The 23,244-nt window shown below is 37.1% G+C and overlaps 1 protein-coding gene across 4 annotated transcripts in view; it reads right to left on the bottom strand.

The window, feature by feature from the left end:
* Map7d3 (MAP7 domain containing 3) overlaps positions 1-22,556 on the bottom strand; it is a 33,373-nt gene extending 10,817 nt beyond the window's left edge. For 3 of the 4 annotated variants that reach the window (XM_026392217.2, XM_026392215.2, XM_026392218.2), the window contains exons 1-10: positions 21,605-22,556; positions 16,169-16,267; positions 15,997-16,080; positions 15,015-15,178; positions 11,202-11,316; positions 7,254-7,346; positions 6,209-6,334; positions 2,760-3,328; positions 2,044-2,180; positions 1,572-1,774 (exon numbers count right to left, since the gene is read on the bottom strand). In XM_026392217.2, the coding sequence (XP_026248002.2) occupies positions 1,572-1,774; positions 2,044-2,180; positions 2,760-3,328; positions 6,209-6,334; positions 7,254-7,346; positions 11,202-11,316; positions 15,015-15,178; positions 15,997-16,080; positions 16,169-16,267; positions 21,605-21,671 (1,657 nt within the window). In that variant the 5' untranslated portion in view covers positions 21,672-22,556. The remainder of the gene's footprint in view (positions 1-1,571; positions 1,775-2,043; positions 2,181-2,759; positions 3,329-6,208; positions 6,335-7,253; positions 7,347-11,201; positions 11,317-15,014; positions 15,179-15,996; positions 16,081-16,168; positions 16,268-21,604) is intronic. The other variant, XM_026392216.2, reaches the window with a different exon arrangement.
* Between the last annotated feature and the right edge of the window lie 688 nt (positions 22,557-23,244).

Below are 23,244 nucleotides of genomic sequence, written 5' to 3'. Positions count from 1 at the left end.
AATAAATACTTTTTCCAAAATGCAATACTATACTTCTACTTTATTTTAGCTATATTTTTTGGTGGGTGGGTACCAGGGATTGAACTCAGGAGCACTCGACCACTGAGCCACATGCCCAGCCCTATTTTATATTTTATTTAGAGACAAGGTCTTGGCCTGGGGATATAGCTCAGTTGGTAGAGCGCTTGCCCCTGCATGCACAAGGCCCTAGGTTCTAATCCCCAGCACCACAATAAAAAAAGAGAGACAGGGTTTCACTGAGTTGCTTAGCACCTAGCTTTTGCTGAGGTTGGCTTTGAACTCAGGATCCTCCTGCCTCAGCCTCCTGAGCTGCTGGCATTACAGGCTTGCACCACCACATCTGGCCTTGTTTTAGCTATTTGGAGATAACTCAATCAAATGACTGGATAGGAAAAGATTAAGATATACTGATTATAGGGAAAGTCAAGGTTTAGCCTGGTCCAAATGAAGAGTATAAATCTTAAATACCTGATTAACCCAAAAATACATTAGGCATACATCTGGAAATCTTTGGCACATTTTCATTACTTTCCAGTTAAACTCTGATAACAGTGTGTATATCTGGTTATCATAAAGTGGCTAACTGTAGATGATAACCAAAGAAACCAAGACTATCAGTAAAGTAAGGTGAAGATGTGGAGGCCTATTATCATATTTTAGTCTGTGTAACTCATTGCTTTACTTTAAACAAATCACATGTGAAAAGGAAAATTTTAAGACATATCAAGAATGAACAATATGCAATAAAAAGATTATTTCTGTTACAAAGAATTTACTGTGAAATTCCTTTAAAAAGCAAAACTCCCTAATGTATTTAAAATTAAATAATGTCTGTAGGTGTAAAAATGTGTGTGGCAGGCAAAACAGCCATGTGGCAATTTTCAGGAACCTGCATACAATACAAACTAAGGCACACCACATGCTCTGACCTATATATGGAACCTGACCTACATCTCCTAATGGAAACCTGCTCATCCAGGAATGGCTAGATGTGTTCTCTCCAGCAATCATCTAACATCAGAGCTGGGAGAGCCTACAGGGATCTCCTAGACCAACCCTCTCATCCAACCTGTGCTTTTAGCAGTAGTTTCAAAATGAACTTTCTAAAACAAAGAGGTGGGGTGAAAACGAAGCTTTGGCAATGACAAGTAAGCAGAGAAGCTACATTCCAGGAGAACCAGTGATTTAGTTAAATTCTCTTAATATCTAAAAGAAAGATCACTTCCTAAAGTTCTTTCCATTGGGGAATAAAATTATATTGACCATTCCCAAAGTACCTCAAGATTTTATGTGTTGTTAAAATGAACTTCTTAAATTTTTTTTTTTATATTGGGGAATGAGCACAGGGGTGCTTTACCACTGAGCTACATCTCCAGCCCTTTTAGTTTTCATTTGAGACAGTGTCTTGTTATGTTGCTTAGGGCCTCACCAACTTGTCCCAATTGGCCTCAAACTTATGATCCTCCTGCCTCAACCTTCTGAGTAGCTGGGATCAGAGGAATGTGCCACCACACCTGGCTTAAAATACACTTCTTAATGAGAGAACTTACCCTCAGAGATCATCTGTTTTTGGCTCACAGGCTCACATTTGTTTGGGGATTTAGAAACTGTTTCTCTTTTCTTTTTGACAATACCATCTGGCACAAATAGGGTACGTTGAACAGGTATGATTTTACAGGGCAGAGGAGCATGTACTGATTGTTTTGACAAGACTGGTGAAGGTGATGGTGGGCGGTTCTTTTGAATATGCCTGCTGAGAAAAAGTAACAAATGTGTGTTAGTTAATTTTTAGTATACAATTTGATAAAATATAATGTCTCAACACTATGAGATAATGATCATAAGATTATGATCTGGGAGTTTTTATAATAGACAAAGCTAAATCCATTTTAAAAGTTTTTTTTCTTCACATTTGTGTTACTGCGCATACAATCATATTTCATCATGAAACACTGACATGAAATTTGTCCTGACATGAAATTAACACCTACCAGAATGGTTGCAAGTAGGCTACTTACTTACATAGTATTTACGGGAGAGGGTGGATGACACCCGCTGGCAGGAGATGGTGACTGCATATTAGATAGTATGTTTGAGGATGGATGCTTCTTGATAACAGGGTTGGAGGTCTGTCTGTCCATTTCTGGTTTCTGAACAGGCTAATGCAGTAGGATATTAGTAAGTATTTTATTGCAGCTAGCTTTGTAAAAGAAAAACATTCTGAATAAAGTACAATTATAGTTCCTTAAATCCACGAATTTCCTTTAGTGCTTGAAATCAGGTTCAGACACATTTTCTTCTAGACTAACAATTATATTACACAATTCAAATGGATTACAGAAATAACTAATTTATGAGAAATCTTTTTTTCAAAACCTATTTCCATTTCTAAGTCTTAATTAAGGGTTTGGAAGACTTCTTAAAAAAATCTTTTCTTCAGAGTTCAGAAACAGTTCATAGGAATGTTACACTTTCTCCCTTCAACCAAAAGCAATATTCCACAGTTTGGGGAAAATATTACACTAGAGTAACAAACATCAGAGATTTTAAATTACTTAGGGAATTATTTTATTAATTTTATTGCAGAACACTATAATAATGTTAATTTTGTTGTAAAACCCAACCTATTATGTTCTATACAATGAAATACACGCATTTTAATAGGAAACTTGTCAATAAAACATGACAAACTTCTGGAGAGTCTCTCACTTTTACCTGGAAGATGATTTCATGCTCACCTTGGGGGATGCCTTGTAGGACACTTCTGCCACCATCTTAGGGGATGATTCCAAGCTCTCCTTGGGTGATGCTTCTACTTCCCCTTCAAGAGGCACTTCCACATTTGCCTCAGGAAGTGTTTCCGCACTCTGGGATGCTTCCATGTTTGCGTTACAGGGAGCTTTCATGTTCACCTTAGGGGATGAGCCCATGCTCCCCTCAGGGGATGTATCTAGGCTCACCTCAGAGGAGGCATCCATGCTCACCACAGGGGACACTTCCACACTAACCAAGGGGGATGTTTCTGTGCTCGCCACAGGGGACAATTCCATGTTCTCCATGGGGGAGGCTTCCATGTTCAACAAGGCATCCATTCTCACCTCAGAGGGCACTTCCATTTTCGCCTTGGGAGTAGCTTCCACATTTACCTTGAAGGGTGTTACTACTTTCTCTAGGGGAGCCATTTCTAATTTTGTCTGAAGAGGTGTCTTCACTATTGGCTTACTGAACATGATGGAACTCTTCAATTCATCACTACTGTGGCTACGCAAGGGCATATGTACATACTGGAGGAGGTGATTGGTGACACCTATAAGTGAATGAGGATGGAGAGTAAAATGCCCTAAAGTTAGAAATTTGATAAGACAGTATAAGAACAGGAACAGAGAAAAGAGACAACTGTTTATTAGGAAATCACAGAGATTACACACATCACAGGAAGTATTCGCCAACAACAGTCACTGTGAAAGCAATGTTTTTTTTTGTTTTTGTTTTTGTTTTTTTTTAGAGAGAGAGAGAGGGAATTTTAATATTTAGTTTTTAGTTTTCGGCAGACACAACATCTTTGTTGGTATGTGGTGCTGAGGATCGAACCTGGGCAGCACGCATGCCAGGCGAGCACGCTACCGCTTGAGCCACATCCCCAGCCCACAATGGTCTTTATTACAGATGAAAATAAGATGTTTTTCCAAAGTTCATATTTGCCATTTCTGTTTTTTATACCTTTGTTTTATTTATATTTTTACATGGTGCTGAGGACTGAACTCAGTGTCTCACACATGTCAGTTAAGGCTATACCACTGGGCTACAGCCCCAGACCTGCCATTTATATTTTAACTGCACTGCACTTCAGAATTATTTTCATGAAAATTGCAAGGTCTTCAACATCTTTAAAAAGTAATATGAACATCTTCACCAGGACTAGATTTTAACCATTACAGGTGATTACATAAGACACTTCATAGTTGATTGTTGCAGAAGGGAATTAAGAAAAGCATTTTCTCAGCCATATTAAAAACTGTACTAAGACTTACTAGGAGTGGGCTAGATCTCAAAGGTCTCTTCCAGTTTCAGCAAACCAAATATTTTTTTTGCCTAGGGAAGGAGCAAAATGCTAATATTCCATGTCAGCTTGTATGGAAGAAAATGGTAATTCCAATATTTGGAACCAGGCAACCTCATACACTGCTGGTGGGATTGTAGATTTGTATATGTTTCCTGAGGAGCAATTTGGTAATATGTATCAAAAGCCATTTAAGTAGTATATACTCTTTGTTTTAGCAATTCCACCTCTGGATTTATCCTTAGTAAAAAAATAAAGATAAAAAACCTAGATAAAGGGGTTGGGGATTTATCTCAGTGGCAGAGCACTTGCCTAGCACAGCAAGGCCCTGAGTTCAGTCCTTAGCCCTGGAAACTAGATAAATATGTAAAAATGTATTCACATTGTTGCTAACTAAACCATTGTTTTAAATACTGGGATAGTTGAAAATATAATCCAAATATTCAAAAGAAAACTTGCACTATAGGAAGGCAGTCATTAAAAGAAGTAATTTGCAATTTTTTGGATACAGAAAATGGTATTTATTGAGTTTAACAAAGGCAGGTTATTATCTCCTTTTGTGAAAAAATATATATGTGGAAAGATATTAAATTACTAGTGTGCCTTGAAATAGTAGGGAGATTACACTTAAAATCTTGTTCTATGCTAAATGTTTACTGCTTATATAATAAAGTAAACATTTTAAAAATGTCTTCCATGGTAGCTTTCTTAACACTTGGTAAAATTATTTGGCACATCAACTTTAAGTGGCAAATTTTCACGATTTTGTCAAATATTTAAAATAGAATTACCAATTAACTACTTATGAATAAAACTTGACAAAGTTGTTATTTTTTTAGTTCCTCATTTTTGATAAAGAAAGCAGTTTATTTACATATCTACATGTGCCTAACAGTTACATTAATTAACACCAACAATTAGTATTATAGAAAATGTATAAAGTATAAGATTTTTTGTGTGATCCTAGAGACTGAACCTAGGGTCACTTTACCACTGAGCATTATCTCCTTCCAGTCCTTTTTTTAATATTTATTTTTTAGTTGTTGTTGGACACAATAACTTTATTTTACTTATTTATTTTTATGTGGCGCTGAGGATCTAACCCAGGGCCTTGCCCATGCTAGGCAAGCGCTCTATCCCTGAGCCACAACCCCAGCCCCACTCCAGTCCATTTTATTTCTGATTTTTGACATGGGGTCTTGTTGCCCGCCTCCACATTGCTGAGATTTTAAGTGTGCATCACTACACTTAGCTCGTTATAGAAATTTAAGACAAAATACTGAGTTTTTCATGATAGTGATCTATTAAGCTAAAACAAAAATAATCAGAAATATCTAGATTGGTAGTGGGGGAAACTGGCAGAAACTAATCTGATATATATATATATATATATATATATATATACCTAAAGCATGCCAGGAATCAGAGCACTACAAGAAAGACTGATACAATGTTGATTCATTTTACTAATCACATGAAAATGACAGAAAAAAAGAGGTGGGATGTATTCTGGAAAGGAAAGAGCAGAGGGGGTAAATAATGGGGACAATGCAATAGACCTTTCCATTATTGGGGATATCTTGCTGTCCACAGGCTATGTAAACTACAAATGAGAAAGTCCTCATAATCCTGAAGATTTGTTTTGTTGTACTTACAATCTTTATGTCCCTAATTGAAAACTGAAAGTTTGATCAATGTTATTGCTCCATATTTTTGGAAAAAAAAAAAGGTTAGTAGGAAATTTTCTTGTTTGATATTAGTGAAGTTCTTCTATATTTTTAGAATCTATAGAGCTTTAAAATTTAACCAACATGGGCTGGGGTTGTGGCTCAGTCATAGAGCACTTGCCTAGTGCATGTGGGGCCCTGGGTTCCATCCTCAGCACCATGTAATAATAAATAAATAAATAAATAGTTGAATAAACAAAATAAAATTTTAACAACCATCACCAAGTTAGTCATCTCATCCTATTAATTACCCATTACCCAGTTTAATCTACCATGCTAGAAATTTTGTAACTATTGAATCAAATTATTTTGACACCTAAAAGCAAAAAGTCAAGTGTTAGAGCCTACTTTTTAAGTGCAAACACGAGTACTTTCAGGCTTTTTTCCATGTGCCTGTTACCTGGAGTATCTTTTCCTGGGACGGATAATGAAGCAGCAGTCTTGCTTCTGGCTACTGATGCTCTTGTTGGGATAAGCAGGCGACTGATTAAATTATTCTCGGAGGGATTGCAATAAAATCGACGAGCTAAATGATGAGAATAAATTTAAAAAGCATTCAATTTGAGGTCTTACACATGAATAAATACAAAGCAAGAATGATCAATGTAAACTGCTGTAAAAATGGTAACTTTCCCAACAATACATAGTATAATAGGATTGGACACTGTTAATCTAATCAGATTGCACTGTCAGGGACAAGATTACCTGAATTAAGGAGCAAAGGCCTCAGCATACCACAATACCCCCAAAGAAGAAACTCAGGTAACATATTTGACATAACCACCTCCCATAGTATGGTGTCCTTATGGGAACTCACACATGGAGAAAAAGAATTGCACATGACAAAACAACATTTACATGGATTCCCAGATGTATGTCATTGACAATCATAATGATCAAGTGCATTGCCAAAAGCTCCCAGGAATTGACTGAACTTTTTTGTTAAAAATGAGCTTTGTGCCAGGCATGCTAGTGCACGCCTGTGATCCCAGCAGCTCAGGAGGCTAAGACATGAGGATCATGAGTTCAAAGCCAGCCTCAGCAAAAGTGAGGCACTAAGCAACTCAATGAGATCCTGTCTCTAAATAAAATACAAAATAGGGCTGGGGGTGTGGCTCAGTGGTCGAGTGCCCCTGATTTCAATACCCAGTACCTCCTACCAAAATGAGCATTGTTGTAAATAAATATCTTGCTCCAATAAGTATTTATATTCTTAAAGATTCCTATGAAATGGCATTTGTTCCAATAGGGTTGAACCTGAATCAATTAAGTACAAAGTCTTCCATAAGTGAATGGTGAGAAACAAAAAGCAACAAAACACATATGAAAGGGTTCCATCCATAGAACTTCAAGGAGGAAAAAAAGGATGCTTCACTTTTCAGTTTCAGAAATGATTTTTAACCAATAATGTTGACATAAATATGCCTGTTTTAACCACTAATCACCTGGCTTGTCCTCCATGTGTTCTAAGTCAGTAGATGAATGTACTTTGTTTTCTCTTCTATTCAAAGATGAGCTTCTCTTATTTTCTGTTTTTCCTAGAGGTCAAAAGCAAAGAAATATCACTTTTCATGAATGACATAAATATATTATTTTAGGAGCCACTCATGTTTACATATTTTTGTTTATCTTGTCTACCCTTGCTTATAAGAATTTAATTTCAAATACAATACAGAGATTCTACTCCCCAAACTTAAAACTAATTTGCTCTGTTACTGAAATGAAAATAAGGTGATTTAGAAAATGTTAAAATTTAAGAGGTAAAATGTCTGATACTATCCACAACATCAAAGTTCCCAAGTTAGGAATATACAACCTTTGATTTTAGACACAATCCATGATGTCTAATAGTAAAAGTGATTTATATGTTAGTTATAACTAGTATTTTTAAACAAAAATATTAATGTTTAGAATAGATGTCACAACTTAAGCAACCCAACCATTCACAAGGGAAAACAATTTGCTTCCAATAGACACTTTTTTCATTTTGCTTCAAATATTCTAGTTCAGAATACTGAGGAATGTCTGTTTGAAAAAAACAATTTCTCTTTTGGAGATCTGTAAATTAAAGTACATATTGACAATCTAGCATCATTTGAAAATTTCTTGAATTGATAATGTGATTGTATAGCATGAACTACAAAGTTGTAAGCAAGTCAATGATTAAGTTACACAATTCCTCATTAGTAGACTGCAAGAAATGACAAAATACTGAGAATAGTTATGAGTCAGCAATGAGTGGAAGAAAAATAAGACTATCTGAATCAACCAAGATTTAAAACAAGATTATTTAAAATATTACATATTAAATTGTGAACTTCATTTGAGTTTAAAATATTGATCTCTCTGGATTGAATAGGTCTCATTTCAATTTAAAGAGATTTTCTGGAATCATTAATTACAGCATTCATCACTTTGGAGTATATATCATACTGTACCTTTAAATAGGTTACTTCACAAAGTATCTTCCATACATACCTTCTATTAAAAACTAGTAAAGAAATCATTTAAAAAGTTAACTTGGTATTGCTCCTTCAGTGTAGTTTAACTAGTCATTACCTTACCTTTTAAGTCATCGCCTGTCCCTTCTCTTTACATGTTTCATGAATATGGCAAGTGGACATATCAATGAAAGCATAGTTTTATATAATATTATATTTAATCTCTGCTAATTCTTGAAGTAAATAGATAATAAAACATAGTCAACACTTGTAGAACAATGTTTGTGGGACACAAATATGCTATTGCAATTATTGCTATCTAATTTTTCTAAGAGATTTAGTTGGTAAATAATACATTAATTTTACCATGGGACAAGCAAGGTGCTAAAAAAAAGTCTTCCTACATTAGTGTATGAATGAACCCAGGCTACACATAAAAGTGCTTTGGAAAAGAACAAATGTGGATCCAACTTTTCCCAGACTATTGTAAGAGAAAATGTGCTAGACTAAGACTGTCAACAAAAGTAAACAAAAGACAAAATGAAAGCTCATAGTTGAAATTGTAAGAGTTCTAAAGACAAATAACAGGTGAGTTTTAACAAAATAAAAATCATTTTTTCCCCTGAACCTATCACAAGTATAATATTGCTTTGGACAAAAAACAGAAATCCTATCCACTAGATTAGTCACTGCTACGATTCACTATTCTTTAAATGGTACCACCCAGAATCTTTTGCTGTACTAGAATTTTAAAGTCATCAGCATTGCTCAAAAAATGTCAAAGCACCTAATAACACAAGGACACATTTTTTTTTAAAGAGAGAGAGAGAGAATTCTTTAATATTTATTTTTTAGTTTTTGGTGGACACAATATCTTTATTTTATTTTTATGTGGTGCTGAGGATCGAACCCAGTGCCCCTCACATGCCAGGCGAATGAGCTACCGCTTAAGCCACATCCCCAGCCCAACAAGGACACATTTTAAATTCAAACTATTATGATGTCTTATTCCAGGCATAAAAATGATATTGTTTCATCTTTTTTGTCCTTATTATTAAGACAGGGTCTCAAAATATTGCCTAGAACCTCCTGGGCTCAAGTGATCCTCCCATTTCAGCCTTCTGAGTAGCTGGGATTACAGGCACATGTCACCATGCCCAGCTATCTTTATCTTTTTTTAATGGCCAAGTTTGAGGGAATGATGCAGAATTTGTTTCCCAATGTTTTTCTTGCCAAGATCATTCCTACTGCTTCCTCTGGAAAGACAAAGGTATTTTTCCTCTTAGATTGATAAATATGGTTGCTTAATATATTTCAATACATGTGTGCAAAAAGTCAGAAATGGTCACCACACACACTGAAGTAAAGATTTTTTTAAAAAATAAGTAATACTAGGCTGGGGTGTAGCTCAGTGGCAAAGCACTTGCCTAGCAAGCGTAAGGTATAAAGTATAAAAATAAAAAATAGTAATGAAAAGATAAAACACCAGGAACAAAAAAGGTATTTAAAGTATTCATAACAGATAACTTCATTTTATTTAAAACAACACTGCATTTTTAACTATGAAGATTTGTAAAGTGAACTTGGCAATATTCTTATCATTAAAGTGTTTAGGGGGACCTTGTTTCTAAATAAAATGTAAAACAAATAGCTGGGGTTATGGTTCAATTGGTAGGCACCCCTGGGTTCAACTCCTGGTACCAAAAAATAAAAAATAAAAATAAAGCATGTTAAGGTAGAAATCATTGAATTTCTTGATGTCTTAATTATGAAACAAGGAAGGCAATTGTACTTGCTGATCTATTTCACAAGTTCACTGTAGATAACAAATATGATATTTGTAAAGCAGATCAATCTGTCCACCACTATATTTTCTGTCCACCACTATTATTTTCTTTAAATGACACTTAGTGGAAACTGAATGACTAGTCAAACCAGACTTTAGAAAACAAAATTTCTAGAATGTGAATTAATTTAAAAGTAAATTAAATTAATTTACATTCTAGAAATTGACTAGAATGTGAATTAATTTAAAAGTAAAATAAATTATTATGCCACTTAATGCCAATGTCTTTTGGCAAAATATGTTTCAAACATTTCAAATTTGAGCCCCCCAAATTCCATCTAATATGATTAACACAAAAATCATGAAACAAGGATTTATATTGATGAAAATACAAAATAGCAATGGCCATCTCATTCTACTGTAAAATAATGTGGTGATTTTCTGAAATAAATCTAAAATGTTCTACAATCTAAACAAGTGGCACTGTGCAAATACATAAAAATAATTGATTTCCTTAAGTTGAAAATCAGCAGAATTCATGACATAACTACTTACTCTTAGCAATAGAATTTAAGACCTGTAAATGACATAGGCATCTATTTAATTAAAGCAGATAAGCCCTGCTGAAGATTTTCAGTAAATATAGATCATTTATCAACTGAGAAAAGATATGATATTTACTGTAATCATATTTTTACAAGATAATATTAGCTGAAAAAATGAGTTTTCATAGATGTAGTTCTATGGAGGACAGATTTACATTAATTAGGAATATAATATTTATTGTCATTTCTTCCAAACTATATAAACTTAATATTTTATTTTATGAAACTGCATAAAATTACACCTACATATAAAAAAACTTATGGTGAGTAAATAGTAAAGAAAATAGTTTATTTTTTAAAACAAGTAGTGTGTAGTTATAATATTATGCTGGTTATAAATTTAATTAAGATTTGGGGTATATTGAATTAAAATATATTATAAAATCTTACCTGTTTCTTCTACACTGGCATATGACACAAATTTAAATATAAATTTACTGTGTATAGCATTTTTGTTTAGGATAGAGATTACAATCTTGCTATAAATGCAACCTTATAGTAATAGCCAACATTTAAATATGAACATTAGTGAACTTAAAATCTGATAGTTGTGTTCATTACCAGGTTTGTTTTCAGAATTTGCCATGGCGGAGCCTTCCCATGACCATCTCTTTTGCCGTTGATCAACACGGTTAGTCCGTTCCAAAGTGCGAGAAAGAACAGCTTTGTATTTTTCCTATTTAAAATAAATGCCAACACGTTTTTCTACATTCACTATATTAGTAAAATTTTGATTTGTGGTTTACAAAGCAAACCTCATCACCAAATTTCATTATCAGAAGTTAAGTTTTTATTAGATAAAAGTTTAAAATAATTGGAGACATGTTTCAGGTACCAATCAATACCAGTGCTTCTTCTGAATAGTTTCTATTTTGTTTTATGAACCCTGCATCAATGAACTGACCATGCTTTCCTCTTTGCTTATATCCTTAGGAAATTTAGAGTCAAACTTGTGGTTTATTTCTCTCTCTCTCTCTCTCTCTCTCTCTCTCTCTCTCTCTCTCTCTCTCTCAGTACTGGGGATTGAACCAAAGGGTGCTTAACCACTGAGCCATATCCCCAGCCCTTTTTTATTTTTAGTTTTGAGACAGGGTCTTGCCAAGTTGCTCGGGACCTTGCTAAATAGCTGAGGCTGGTTTTGAACTCAAAAGATCCTCCTATCTCAGCCTCCTGAGCTGGAGGGATTACAGGCATGTGCTACAGCCTGGTTTGTGGTCTATTTTTAGCAATTGCAAAGACTGAGTGCTAATCATATCTTACCTACCTTAATACCTTTGTCTACCTAAATTCTCCCCTCAGCTTGAATCCCTCAATCATTACTTTCTCAACCATTAATTTTAATATCTGGTGTGCTATGTATTTTTTAAATTTCCTTAAATTTTTGTGAAATGAAGCAAGAAAATAACAGCATGCATATCAGTAAATCTATGCCACACTCATCTATTATACCCACACCTATAGCAGCTTAATTCTGGTGTCAACTAATAGTGTTCTAAAAAAGATAAGTGATGTCTTTGTCTTGACCTCAACTGTGCATTAAACTAGTCAAATCACCGCTCACAATTGCCATGCTGTGGCAGAAGAGCTGCACTCCAGAAATGAGATCTTTACTCAGATATTTCTCATTTCTGTGTATAAAATACCATGTACTATACTTGAGTAAGCAAATCAACCTCAGGGCCAGAGGTTTTCTATTTTTCCTTAACAACCGTTTCATAGCAACATCATCCTTATAATGTCCCCACCATTTCTGAGGGCAAAGATAAACATGCCAGGAAAATGAAAGAGAATTTATGTAATGGCAATATTTGAAAATCACATTTTCTAACAGAAAGTCAAGTTATTCTAAATTGCTTAGAAACCCTGGAACTATAATAGACTAAAACTAGAGAAGAACCTTGCCTTATGAAAATATTTCTGATCCATAAGAATTGTATCCCACTGTTTTAAATGTACTGACCCTCTGTGCTGTCTTTCAGGTTCCTTCTCAAATCTGTGGCTGCCCATAGCTTACGTGTAGTTTCCATTTTGTGTCATATATTTCCTCTCTATACTCACATCTCCTTCTCTACTCTTCAAAATTATATTCTCATTTCCTATAGCCAAACCTACTTAAAGTGCCCCATCATGTCCCCTACTCTGTCTGGGACTCCCTCACACTAGCTCTCTGTGGTTCTCTCTTCCTTCCTGCCCCTTTGGCTATGTCTCTGGCTCCCTTTCTTTCTTTTGTTCTTTTTGTTTTGTTTCGTTTTTCTTTTATGGTACCAGGGATTGAACTCAGGGGCACTTGATCACTGAGGCACATCCCCAGGCTTATTTTATATTTTATTTAAAGACAGGGTCTCAGTGAGTTGCTTAGGGCCTTACTTTTGCTGAGGCTGGCTTTGAACTCGTGATCCTCCTACCTCAGCCTCCTGTGCCACTAGGATTACAGGCATGCACTACCACACCTAGCCTTTGGCTCCACTTTTGTCTGCAGTGTCATTTTGTTATATTCTCTTCTCTGTGTTCTGTCTTTCAGCTTTTTTTTTTTTTTTTTTACTTAGATGGTCCTTTCTCTATCTCTCTCCTTCTCTCTCAGTCCCTGGGACTGTCTCTTCTCCAGGGACCCTCCTTCAATCTGCACACAGTTTTCTATTTTGCATTCTTTGGTTCTTGAACTGTCTTTCCGTAGTTCCTACTATTTTCTCTGGCTTTCATGAGGACATGTTTCACAGAAGACAATGGAAAGTGACAAGAAATTATGAAAGATATTATACTAAATACTGGAACATGAAACCTGCAGATCACAAACATCCAAAGAAAAAAGTTCAGGTTGGGCTGGGGATGTGGCTCAGTGGTTAAGCACCCCAGGATTCAATACCTGGTACCAAAAAATAAAAAAGAAAAAGGCTCAGATTGGGTATGGTGGTACACATCTACAAACTGAGCTACTCTGAAGGCTCAGGCAGGAGGATTGTAAGTTTGAGGCCAGCCAGGGCAACTTAGTGAGACCTTATCTCAAAATTAAAAAAAGAAGTGTGGGCTAGAAATAGAGCTCAGTGGTAGAGCACACCTGGGTTCAATCCCCACTACTGAAAAAAAAATGTTCAGTAAGGCAGAGAGGAAAAGGTAACAGACCATGGATGGGGAACAAAAGGCACAAGAAAATACTGAAGATCTCCAGATGGGGTGCAGGGCTGCGCATGAAGCACATGTGAGAGCACCTGCATCCACCAGAAAGGAGGACAAGTATGTACCACAGAGAAAGACAAAAGAAGTTTCACAGGGAGAAATGGAACCAAAGAGACAAGGAGAAAAAAAGAAATACAAAAATCAGACCAACCGAAAATAAGGAAGGGAGATTAAAGATGCATACACACTGAGAGAATGACAGGCAGAGAGCTAGAAGATGGGGAAAAGTATGGAGACTCTAAGACAAAGAAAATAAAAAGAAAAGTGAGTGGTCTCAGGAAGAAAAAATCAGGGTCAGGGAGTCTAAAACATTTAGAGACACTGAATAGTCAGTGGAACAAACAGACTGTGTCACAGAGAGTATGCCAGATTCAGGAGTCAAGCAGTGAAATGACCTATGAGACAAAAATTTATGATTAAAAAAAAGGAAAATCATAGAGAATGACAGGTAGCCAGATGCACAGTTTAAATAACAAAAGACAAACTGATTGCAGAGGCACACATGAGGAAGAAAGGGGGCATAAGGAAGCCACCGGCTCACACTAACATGTCACACACCAAAAAGAGCCCAGAAAGGAAGAGTGGTAGTGCCACAGACAAGAGAAAAAATGAAGAATGCTGACCATGAACCACAGGTCCATAGGGGCCAAGTCAGAAAAGGGACTGTGAAGCACAGAAGGGACAGGAACAGGGAGGGAGAGAGTAGGCACACACACACAAGAGAGCCAGCAGTGTACATGGAAGGGGAGAGAAAGTGCTTAGATTTGACTGGGGAGTCACACAATTAGAGGAGTCCAGAGAAACCATCTAGTCAGATGGGGGCAGGTCAGGGAGCTGAGGCACTGGGGTTTGTCCTCAGTCTCTAGGCAATGGGACAATAGTGAATGGTTTTCGATAATAGATAGAACTGCTCAGAGCACAACCCAAATCACAGGTATCCTATGAGCCATATCCCAAAGGCAAATGGGACCTTTGTTCCTACATCTGCAAGGCTACTCCTTTCTGAGGTTAGGGTCTGAGCTCCTAGGACCTTATCAGGACAGGGCAAGAGCCTCTACTGCTGAGGGAAGGAAAAGGGAAGAAGAGAGGAAAGAGCTGGGACTGAGTCCTTTTCCACAGGGAGTAAAGCAGACAAGGGCTAAGAATAAACATATTTCAGATTCAGGCAACATCTGATGAATAGGCTATAAAATTAGATACCCTTTCTTCCTCGAATTTTTGTTTTCTTTTTTCTTCTGCAGATATTCTTCGCCGCTCATCTTTTTCTTTTTGTTCTCTTAGTTTTCGTTGCTTTTCCTCCAGATGTTTTTCATATTGGAGCTTGGCCTTTCTTTCTTTTTCAAGTAGTTGTATTTCTTTACTGGCTGAAATAGTCCAAACACAATTTCAAGGTGTAAGAGCCAAGAAAAAAAATTTGTTTTCTACATTACACACAAAGAAAACAGCTAATATTACTCATTGTCTTTCTCAAAACAACATAACCTAGCTAGAAACTAAAGATTTATGTAATAAGTGGATAAAGGTGGACACTAAAGAACCATTTTTCACTGGGTGCTCATTTAACTCTGGTGATTTGGAGTGTCTGAGCCAGATGACCGTCATCCTGTCCAAATGGTAATTTCAAATTAAGGGGGTTGAGGATATAGCTCAGCAGATATAGCTCTTGCCTAGCATGCACAAGGCCCTAGGTTCCATCCCCAAAACTTAAAACAAAAGCAAAAATAAAACAAATTAGCTGGGCATGGTGGCCCACACCTGTAAACCCTGGATTACAGGGACTAGCTGCTCAGGGCCTCGCTAAAGTGCTGAGGCTGGCTTTGAACTAGAAATCCTCCTGCCTCGACCTCCCAAGATGCTGAGATTATAGGCATGTGCCACCACACCTGGCTTAAAATCATTTTTACTAAAATCCCATTCTGCTTGTTTTTGCAGATGTTGAAGAAATGTTCATACCTTACTTTTCAGAAAATTACAGACAACAGAAACTACATCTTGAAAAATTGAATAATTTAGTCAAAGATTTTTTATCTGATTTGGTAACTGGATTTAATCCAATATAATAATCTTTTATATAACAAAAGTTATTATCTATCATATAAACACAGAGAAAAAGCAAGTAAAACCAATATGAACTTTACATAAAATTTATTCATTTTAGTATAAATAAAAGTCTGAAATATACCTTCTTGTTGTCTTTTTCTTTCTTCTCTGCGCTCCTTTGCTAATTTTTGTTTTAAGTCATTTTTTAGAACAGACCCATCTATTACTTTAAAAAAAGAATACAGACATTAATATGCTTTCAAATCTTAAAGATACAACACTTTGCTGTTCTTGAAGCATTAAAGAAATTATACCTGGCTTAAATGCTGATCTTATAGTTGGAGACTGACTTGAAAAAGAGCTAACTCCACTTTGATCTCGTCTTTCTTTTGCAACTGCTTGAGCGGCAGCAACTAAAATATTAGGAGATAAAGGAAAGGGATTAGATATCAAAACACAAACAGGAAATAGAGGAATCACCACAGTCAATTTTATGTGATGATAAAGAACTGGGTCACTCTTCAAGGTAAAATTGTGACTGCTTAATCTGGGTCAACAATAAAGATGTACTGAATACCTATATTGTTCAACAATACCTGATTAAAGAGTTAAAAGTGTTTACTATGGATGTGCCAAAATATTTGTGGACATAAAGTCAACTGTATTGTATATGGCAGCACAAGTTTATGGATCAATGGGGGACCAATGATTGATAGCTCTTCAAAATGTGTGAGAAGGACATTACACCAAGTAGTAGAAAAAAACTGAGCTGGCCAAGAACTGGGAAAAAATATGTTTCACCATAATTTGGGAATTTAGAAACTAAGAGGTTAAAAATTTATGGATCTGAGGGTACAGTGCTCGCCTAGCACGTGTGAGATGCTAGGTTAGATCCTCAGCACCACATAAAAATAAAATACAGGTTATTGTGTCCAAATACAACACACACACACACACACACACACACACACATATATATAAATATAAATTTATGGATCTGAATCTGGAAGCAGAGTATGAACAGTGAAATCCTCAGTGCTTAGGCCCAATAGAAGTACATTTGTAAATCATCTAGAATAGGGGCTTTCTATCGTGGCTGCATACTAGAATCACCTGAGTCAATTTAAAAACATCAGCAATGCCTAATCCAGCCCCAGGTGGGGCACAAGCATCTGCAATTGTAAAAAGCTCTATTCTCTTTCTTGTTTTCTTCTTTTTGGTGTGTGCTGGGGATTTAATCCAGGCTTTCCAGTATTCTTAGCACTCGAGCTACATCTCCAGGCCTCCCAAAGTCTATTCTAATTTACAAGGAAGGTGGAGGCAGCAGCAATGTGTAGAAGGAATTTCCAATGACATATCATTCTAGGTAGTAAAACGGTCAAGCAAAGCAATACAAATTGTGCAAAGTTGCTAACATATATCAACAGGCAGAAAAGAGAGAAAATAAACTTCAGTAAGGACTATGTGCAAGATTAGGAGACTGCAACTTGAGAGAAAGTAAGAAAGACTATAAAATGATACACATGAGAGTTATTATAGGGGATCTCTGAACCCTTTGATTCCATGATGGTTGTATCTAAAATACTCCACAATCCTGGACTTCTTTAGGAAGGGTATGGAGAATAACACTGAAAACTTTTTTACTCCTGTATAAAAGCACAGAAAATATGCACCTTTGAAACTGCACACAAGTCTGATTGTTAGGTATAGGAAAAATATAACAAAGATGGGCAATCAAAACAAATAAGGGAAAAGGGGGCTGAGGTTCTGGCTCAATGGTAGAACACTTGCCTGGCACATGTGAGGCACTAGGTTCAATCCTCAGCACAATATAAAATAAATAAAAGTTTAAAAAATATTAAAAATAAGGGAAAAGAGGTACTTTCCTTGCACTTAAGCTACATGGGAATTGTTTTACAGGGTAGCCTTGAAAGTGACATCACAAATGCTGCCATAGGGATCACTATTTCAAGAGAGAAAAGGGATATTTTTGACCCATGGACCTAACAGCTCAGATAATCTAGGACCTGGCTAAATTTGAAGATGAGACTCTTCTCCTCTTTCTTGATAATTCAACTACTGGCAATTATGTGGAGACAGTAATTTTTACAAATAGTCTATAAATTGAACCCTCCCACATACTTCCCCACTCACATTTTTGTGAACACAGTATTGTTTTTGCACATTCAATTCTCCTACTTAGAAGTCCTAAGAATTAGACTCTGAATTTTACAATTTAGCTGACCATAAGACAATTTCATTCAAAAGGTACAATTTTACCAGGTTCTAAAGACCTTTTTTAAAATTTTTAGTTGTAAATGGGCATAATAACTATTTTATTTATTTTTTTAATGTGGTGTGAAGATGGAAACCAATGCCTCACACATGCTAGGCAAGCTCTCTGCCACTGAGCCACACAACCTCAGCCCATAAAAATCTTATACCACATAACCTTAGAAGTACTTGCGGTGGGATTAATGAACTAAATCATATAAAGGCTAATGTAGTAATAATATTAAACCCGATTTTTAGATCATTGTATACAAATTCCTACTGGTAAGAAATATGTTCACAAAAAAGACAGGCTTTAAAAATTATTTTAAATGTCCAGGTAATGAGAGATTATGTCCAGATTCAATTCCTTCCAGATTCACTTCATTCAACTTCACGGAATGAGAAAATTTGTTTAACATTCATTTGAAGTATTAATGCATACATGTGTATGTGTGTATGTATATATATATATATATATATATATATATATATATATATATATATATATATCAGCAGCAAGGGCAATGGATGATAGCTCAGAGCACTTGCCTAGCATATGAGGCCCTGGGGTCCATTCCCAGCCCTGAAGGGAAAAAGAAAAAGTAATGGCAAGGTACAGTAAGTATACAACACTATATTATTTCTATATTTGTTATCCCAACTCTAAACTCAAAGTAACGGACCAAGCCACCTTTTGCCTGGAAATTGAAGTATATCACTAAAATTGAATGAGGTAAAAAAATTTAAATAGGGCTGGGGTTGTGGCTCAGTGGCAAAGTGCTTGCCTCGCACATGTGATGTGCTGGGTTCGATCCTCAGCACCACATAAAAATAAATAAACAAAATAAAGATAGTGTGTCCATCTATAGCTAAAAAAATTAAATAACTGAATTATGAGTCTTAATATTTATAGAACTGCCAAACCAAATAATACATATCACTTTGCAATCTACAAAGTTCATTTGTATTACTTCATTTAGCAATCCTATGAAGTACACATTTTTATATTCACCAATGAATAAACTGAAGCTAAATATAACTTTCCCAGATCACAGAGAAAAATAGTAAGTGATAAAGCCAGGAATTAACTGTACATTAAAAAGCAACTAATTTTGAAATATTAAAGTATTAAGAAAAAACTAATAGGAACACAAATTTGCAATCAGGGAACCACACACACACAAAGGTAGATCACAGAATTTTGCCTAAAACAGCAACAGCCAAAGTCCTAAGGATAAGTACTTTCAGAAGACACCCCCCACACACACACACACAAAGCCAAACCAATATCTTAAAACACAATAAAAATTAGGGACAATTTTCTACCATTTAAAGGTGTCTAGAATAGAATGGCTATGTGGAAAAACAGCAAATTCCCCATTACAGTGTATGGTCCAGTTGTAGAACCTGCCCAGAATTTTCTAGTTGGGATACTGACTTCTGAACTAAATTTAAGATTACTCCAGCTCTCAAATTCTATGATAATGTGGCTTTCAGTCTCAGTGGCTTTTTCTGCATTTGTTTCTTGGAATAATAAACTCTACACTGAGAAATCATGTGCAGATTTAAAAAATAAGAAGGAAAAGGTGACATGTCAGGAGCAAAGTTTCTTATGCTCATCTGGCTGAAATATTCAAACAAACTTTATTTTAAAACAATTCTGTATAAAAGTGTGAAACATGTCTCTTGTCAATATAATACTACAACCTTAGCATAGTGCTATACAGAGAAATGTAACTCAGTAAATGTACATATACACACATTTATATAGTGTATATACATGTACATTTATATAATGTATATATTAATGCATACATGTATAAATGTATAAAATAAATATATGTAGAGTTTACTGTGCACCTACATAAGTTATTTGTTCTATTTTAATTCATGCAGCTAGGCTCCCAGTAGGAGATGAAATTGACCTTCTAGCAAAAACATTCCATTGTCTCATTGACCCCTTCAGGAAAATGCTGACACCATGAGGGCATTTCTAGTCAAGCTAGTGCTTTGTGGAAGTCTTAACATGTGATGTTTTTGATTGTGAATATGAAAGGGGCAGCAAGGATGTAAACTATGCTGTAAACTAGGGTTCTAGAAGGGTTAAGGCTTTTTTGCATGATATTTTTGAAGTAGGAAATGCTGTAAATTCCGACAACTTTCCATAATTTTAAAACATTTTCCAAAACTCAATATACAAATGTTTTTAGTGGGTATACAGACAACATATTAGAACACATGCTCTTTCCAACATATTGGAATACATGCTGGTTAATTTCAATCCTTGATAATCTACTATCAGAGGGCCTAAGGTGTCAATAAGCACTACAAGTTAGTGCAAACTCTGAGTGAACCAAACCTAGACGCAGAAGGTATAGTCTTTTTTCCCTACGGAACAATGAAAGTGTATTTCTTTCTGATATATTCTTTGGAAAGTTGATTCAAAGTCTTGTTTAGTACCATATAGCCTCCCAATCTCAATCTAAATTAACTTCTTAATTGCAAATGAAAAAAGGATTTAAAAAAAAAACACAATAAAACCGTTTATTCACGCTCATAGCAGAGGTAATTACTGAGGACAGGCTTAAAACACCCTCCCGTGAGCAAGAAATACTCTGGCTCAGGTAGGAGCGCACTATCCCGAATCAAACAACGCACTGCCACGTTTGATTAATGTGTTTTTGTTGTTTGTTCGTTTTTTTTTTTTTTTTTTTTTTTTTTTAGGAGGGAAAAACTTTCTGACGATGGGATCTGTTGAGATGAAAGCACTCCTAAGTACTGCTCAGCCGAGGGATTGCAAAATGTCCCAGGAAGGTGACATCTTATCAAAGTCATGTGCTACAGCAAGGCAAATCAGGAGGTACAGAGAGCCAAGTTTCTTCCCAACTTTAAACCCCCCACCCACAGCTCCTTCCTTCCTGGACTTTGACCAGAAGGGTGTGAACGCCTCGGGCTGGGAAAAAACTCAAAACTTTCCAAGGCTGGAAGCGCTGCCCCTGCCGCAGTGGCGGCGCGGGTGCGCGGGGTCTGGGTCTCCCGCACATCCCCCGTAGCTGAGCATCCGTTCGGCCGGTCGCACGGTTGTCCTCCGTCCTCCAACGGCGGGGCTCGGGGCCAACGGCGGAGTCCGGGGTTCCAGCCGCGCGGGCCCCACCCGCCTGGGCAGTGCCCGTTAGCTCACTCGCGCCCAGCCCGCGGGACTTTGGCCGTTGGCAGCGACAGTTTGGCCGTTGGCAGCGGGACTTCAACCACTGGCAGGTCTGGACAGTCGTTTCCCCTCCCGCCCCCTGCTCGGGACTCCCGGAGTTCCATCCCAGGGGATTCCCGCGGGGGTGAAGGAAGGACCGGACCGCGCGTGGCGACTCCGGAGAAAAGTTTTGTGGAACTCATGCCGCTGCTCCTTCAGCCTCTAGGGCCCTGGGAAGCCCACCTCCCGTGATGGCCCGAGTTAACCTGAGAGCCACCGGCCAGCTCACCCATACGTTCTCGAAGTCCCCGCAAGGATGTGCTGCCGCTGGGGCCGGCGACAGTGTGGTCCGCCATCTTCGGAGGCGAGATGGGACCCACTGGTGACTCTGGAACGGCAATGCGCAGGCGCTGCCGTAGCCTCCGAGGGGACCGCGGCCTGGACCCCGGGGGGCGGGGCGGGGCGGGGCCCGGAGAGCCACCGCGCCGCCGTGGAACCCTCAATCTAGGCAGCGCGGCTCTTCACACATCAGGTCTCCTCACCGACTGGGCAGTGACTAATTTATCTGAAGAAACCCTCTCCTATTTTCGTGCTGTACTCCTGCGCATCCTGGGTGCTAGCTAATCAGTAGCCTACTTGTCCATCCAACATTCCTGTTCTCCTTTTTTCATCTCTACCTAGCAACGCATTAACATTCCATCCTTCCCCATCCATTCATTTACGGAGTGCCTCCACCGAGCACTTGTATCACCAGTTTACTAGTCTTTGAACCACAAAGGCCTGAGTTGAGGGAAGAGGCCCAGGGACAGGATGGGAGGATACGTTGCTGTGAGGTGCTAGGGGCTCCATTGTGAGGAGAGACTATCTTACCTGGTTGCAGACCAAATGATGACGCCATTGGGCCTCAAAGTTGAGTGAAAAATCATTGGGATATGTGTGTACCTTTAAAGTAAAACGGAGCACTTATTGGCATGAATCTCCAGATTTGGAGGGAGGCTTTTGAGGTTGCAGAATATTTTTCCCATTCACAGGACAAACTAAGTTGGCTTGAAGAACATGATTTCATGGACACTTGCTTATACAAGATGCATTCACCCCTGGCATTAATGTATTATTACTGTGTGTTATGACACATGGTTGAAAGGAAAGGGTTTATGGTTGGGGCTTCAGGAGACCCTCAAAATGGAGCAGGAGACCACTTAAAGGACAGCACTTGAATAAGCCCACTGAGTCTCAGAATGAATCAGACATCAAAATGACATGGCACATTACTATCTTGTGTGTATATATATGATTACACAACCAATGTAAGTCTATATCCTGTATAATCAGAAGAATAAGAAGTTATACTCCATGTATGTATAATATGTCAAAATATATTCTACTATGATGTATAGCTAATAAGAACAAATAAAAAAGCATGGAAGCTATAAAATGGAAGAAGCTAAAATACCAAACACTTATTGTTATTATGTGCCATGTACTGTTCTCTTTCTTTCTTTCTTTCTTTCTTTCTTTCTTTCTTTCTTTCTTTCTTTCTTTCTTTTTTTTTTGTACCAGGAATTGAATCCAGGGTTACTTAAACTCTAAGCACATCCCTAGCCATTTTAATATTTTATTTAGACACAGAGTCGTACTAAGTTGCTCAGGGCCTTGTTAAGTTGCTAAGGCTGGCTTGGAATTTGGGATCCTCCTGTTTCAGCCTCCTGAGCCACTGGGATTACAGTGTGTGTGCCACCACACCCAGATCCATGTACTGTTCTTACTTCACTACATGTATTAACTCATTTAATCCCCCTCCTAACCTATGGCGTATGTACCATTATCAACCTCATTTTTACATAAAGCAGAGAGATGTTAAATCTTTTGTCCAGAGTCACACATAAGTGACAAAACTGGAATCTGAACAAAATGTTTCACTACAGTATT

Source organism: Urocitellus parryii, chromosome X (assembly GCF_045843805.1).
Source record: "Urocitellus parryii isolate mUroPar1 chromosome X, mUroPar1.hap1, whole genome shotgun sequence".
In the NCBI taxonomy this organism is placed as follows: Eukaryota; Metazoa; Chordata; class Mammalia; order Rodentia; family Sciuridae; genus Urocitellus; species Urocitellus parryii.
This window is presented reverse-complemented; position numbering and strand designations above follow the sequence as displayed.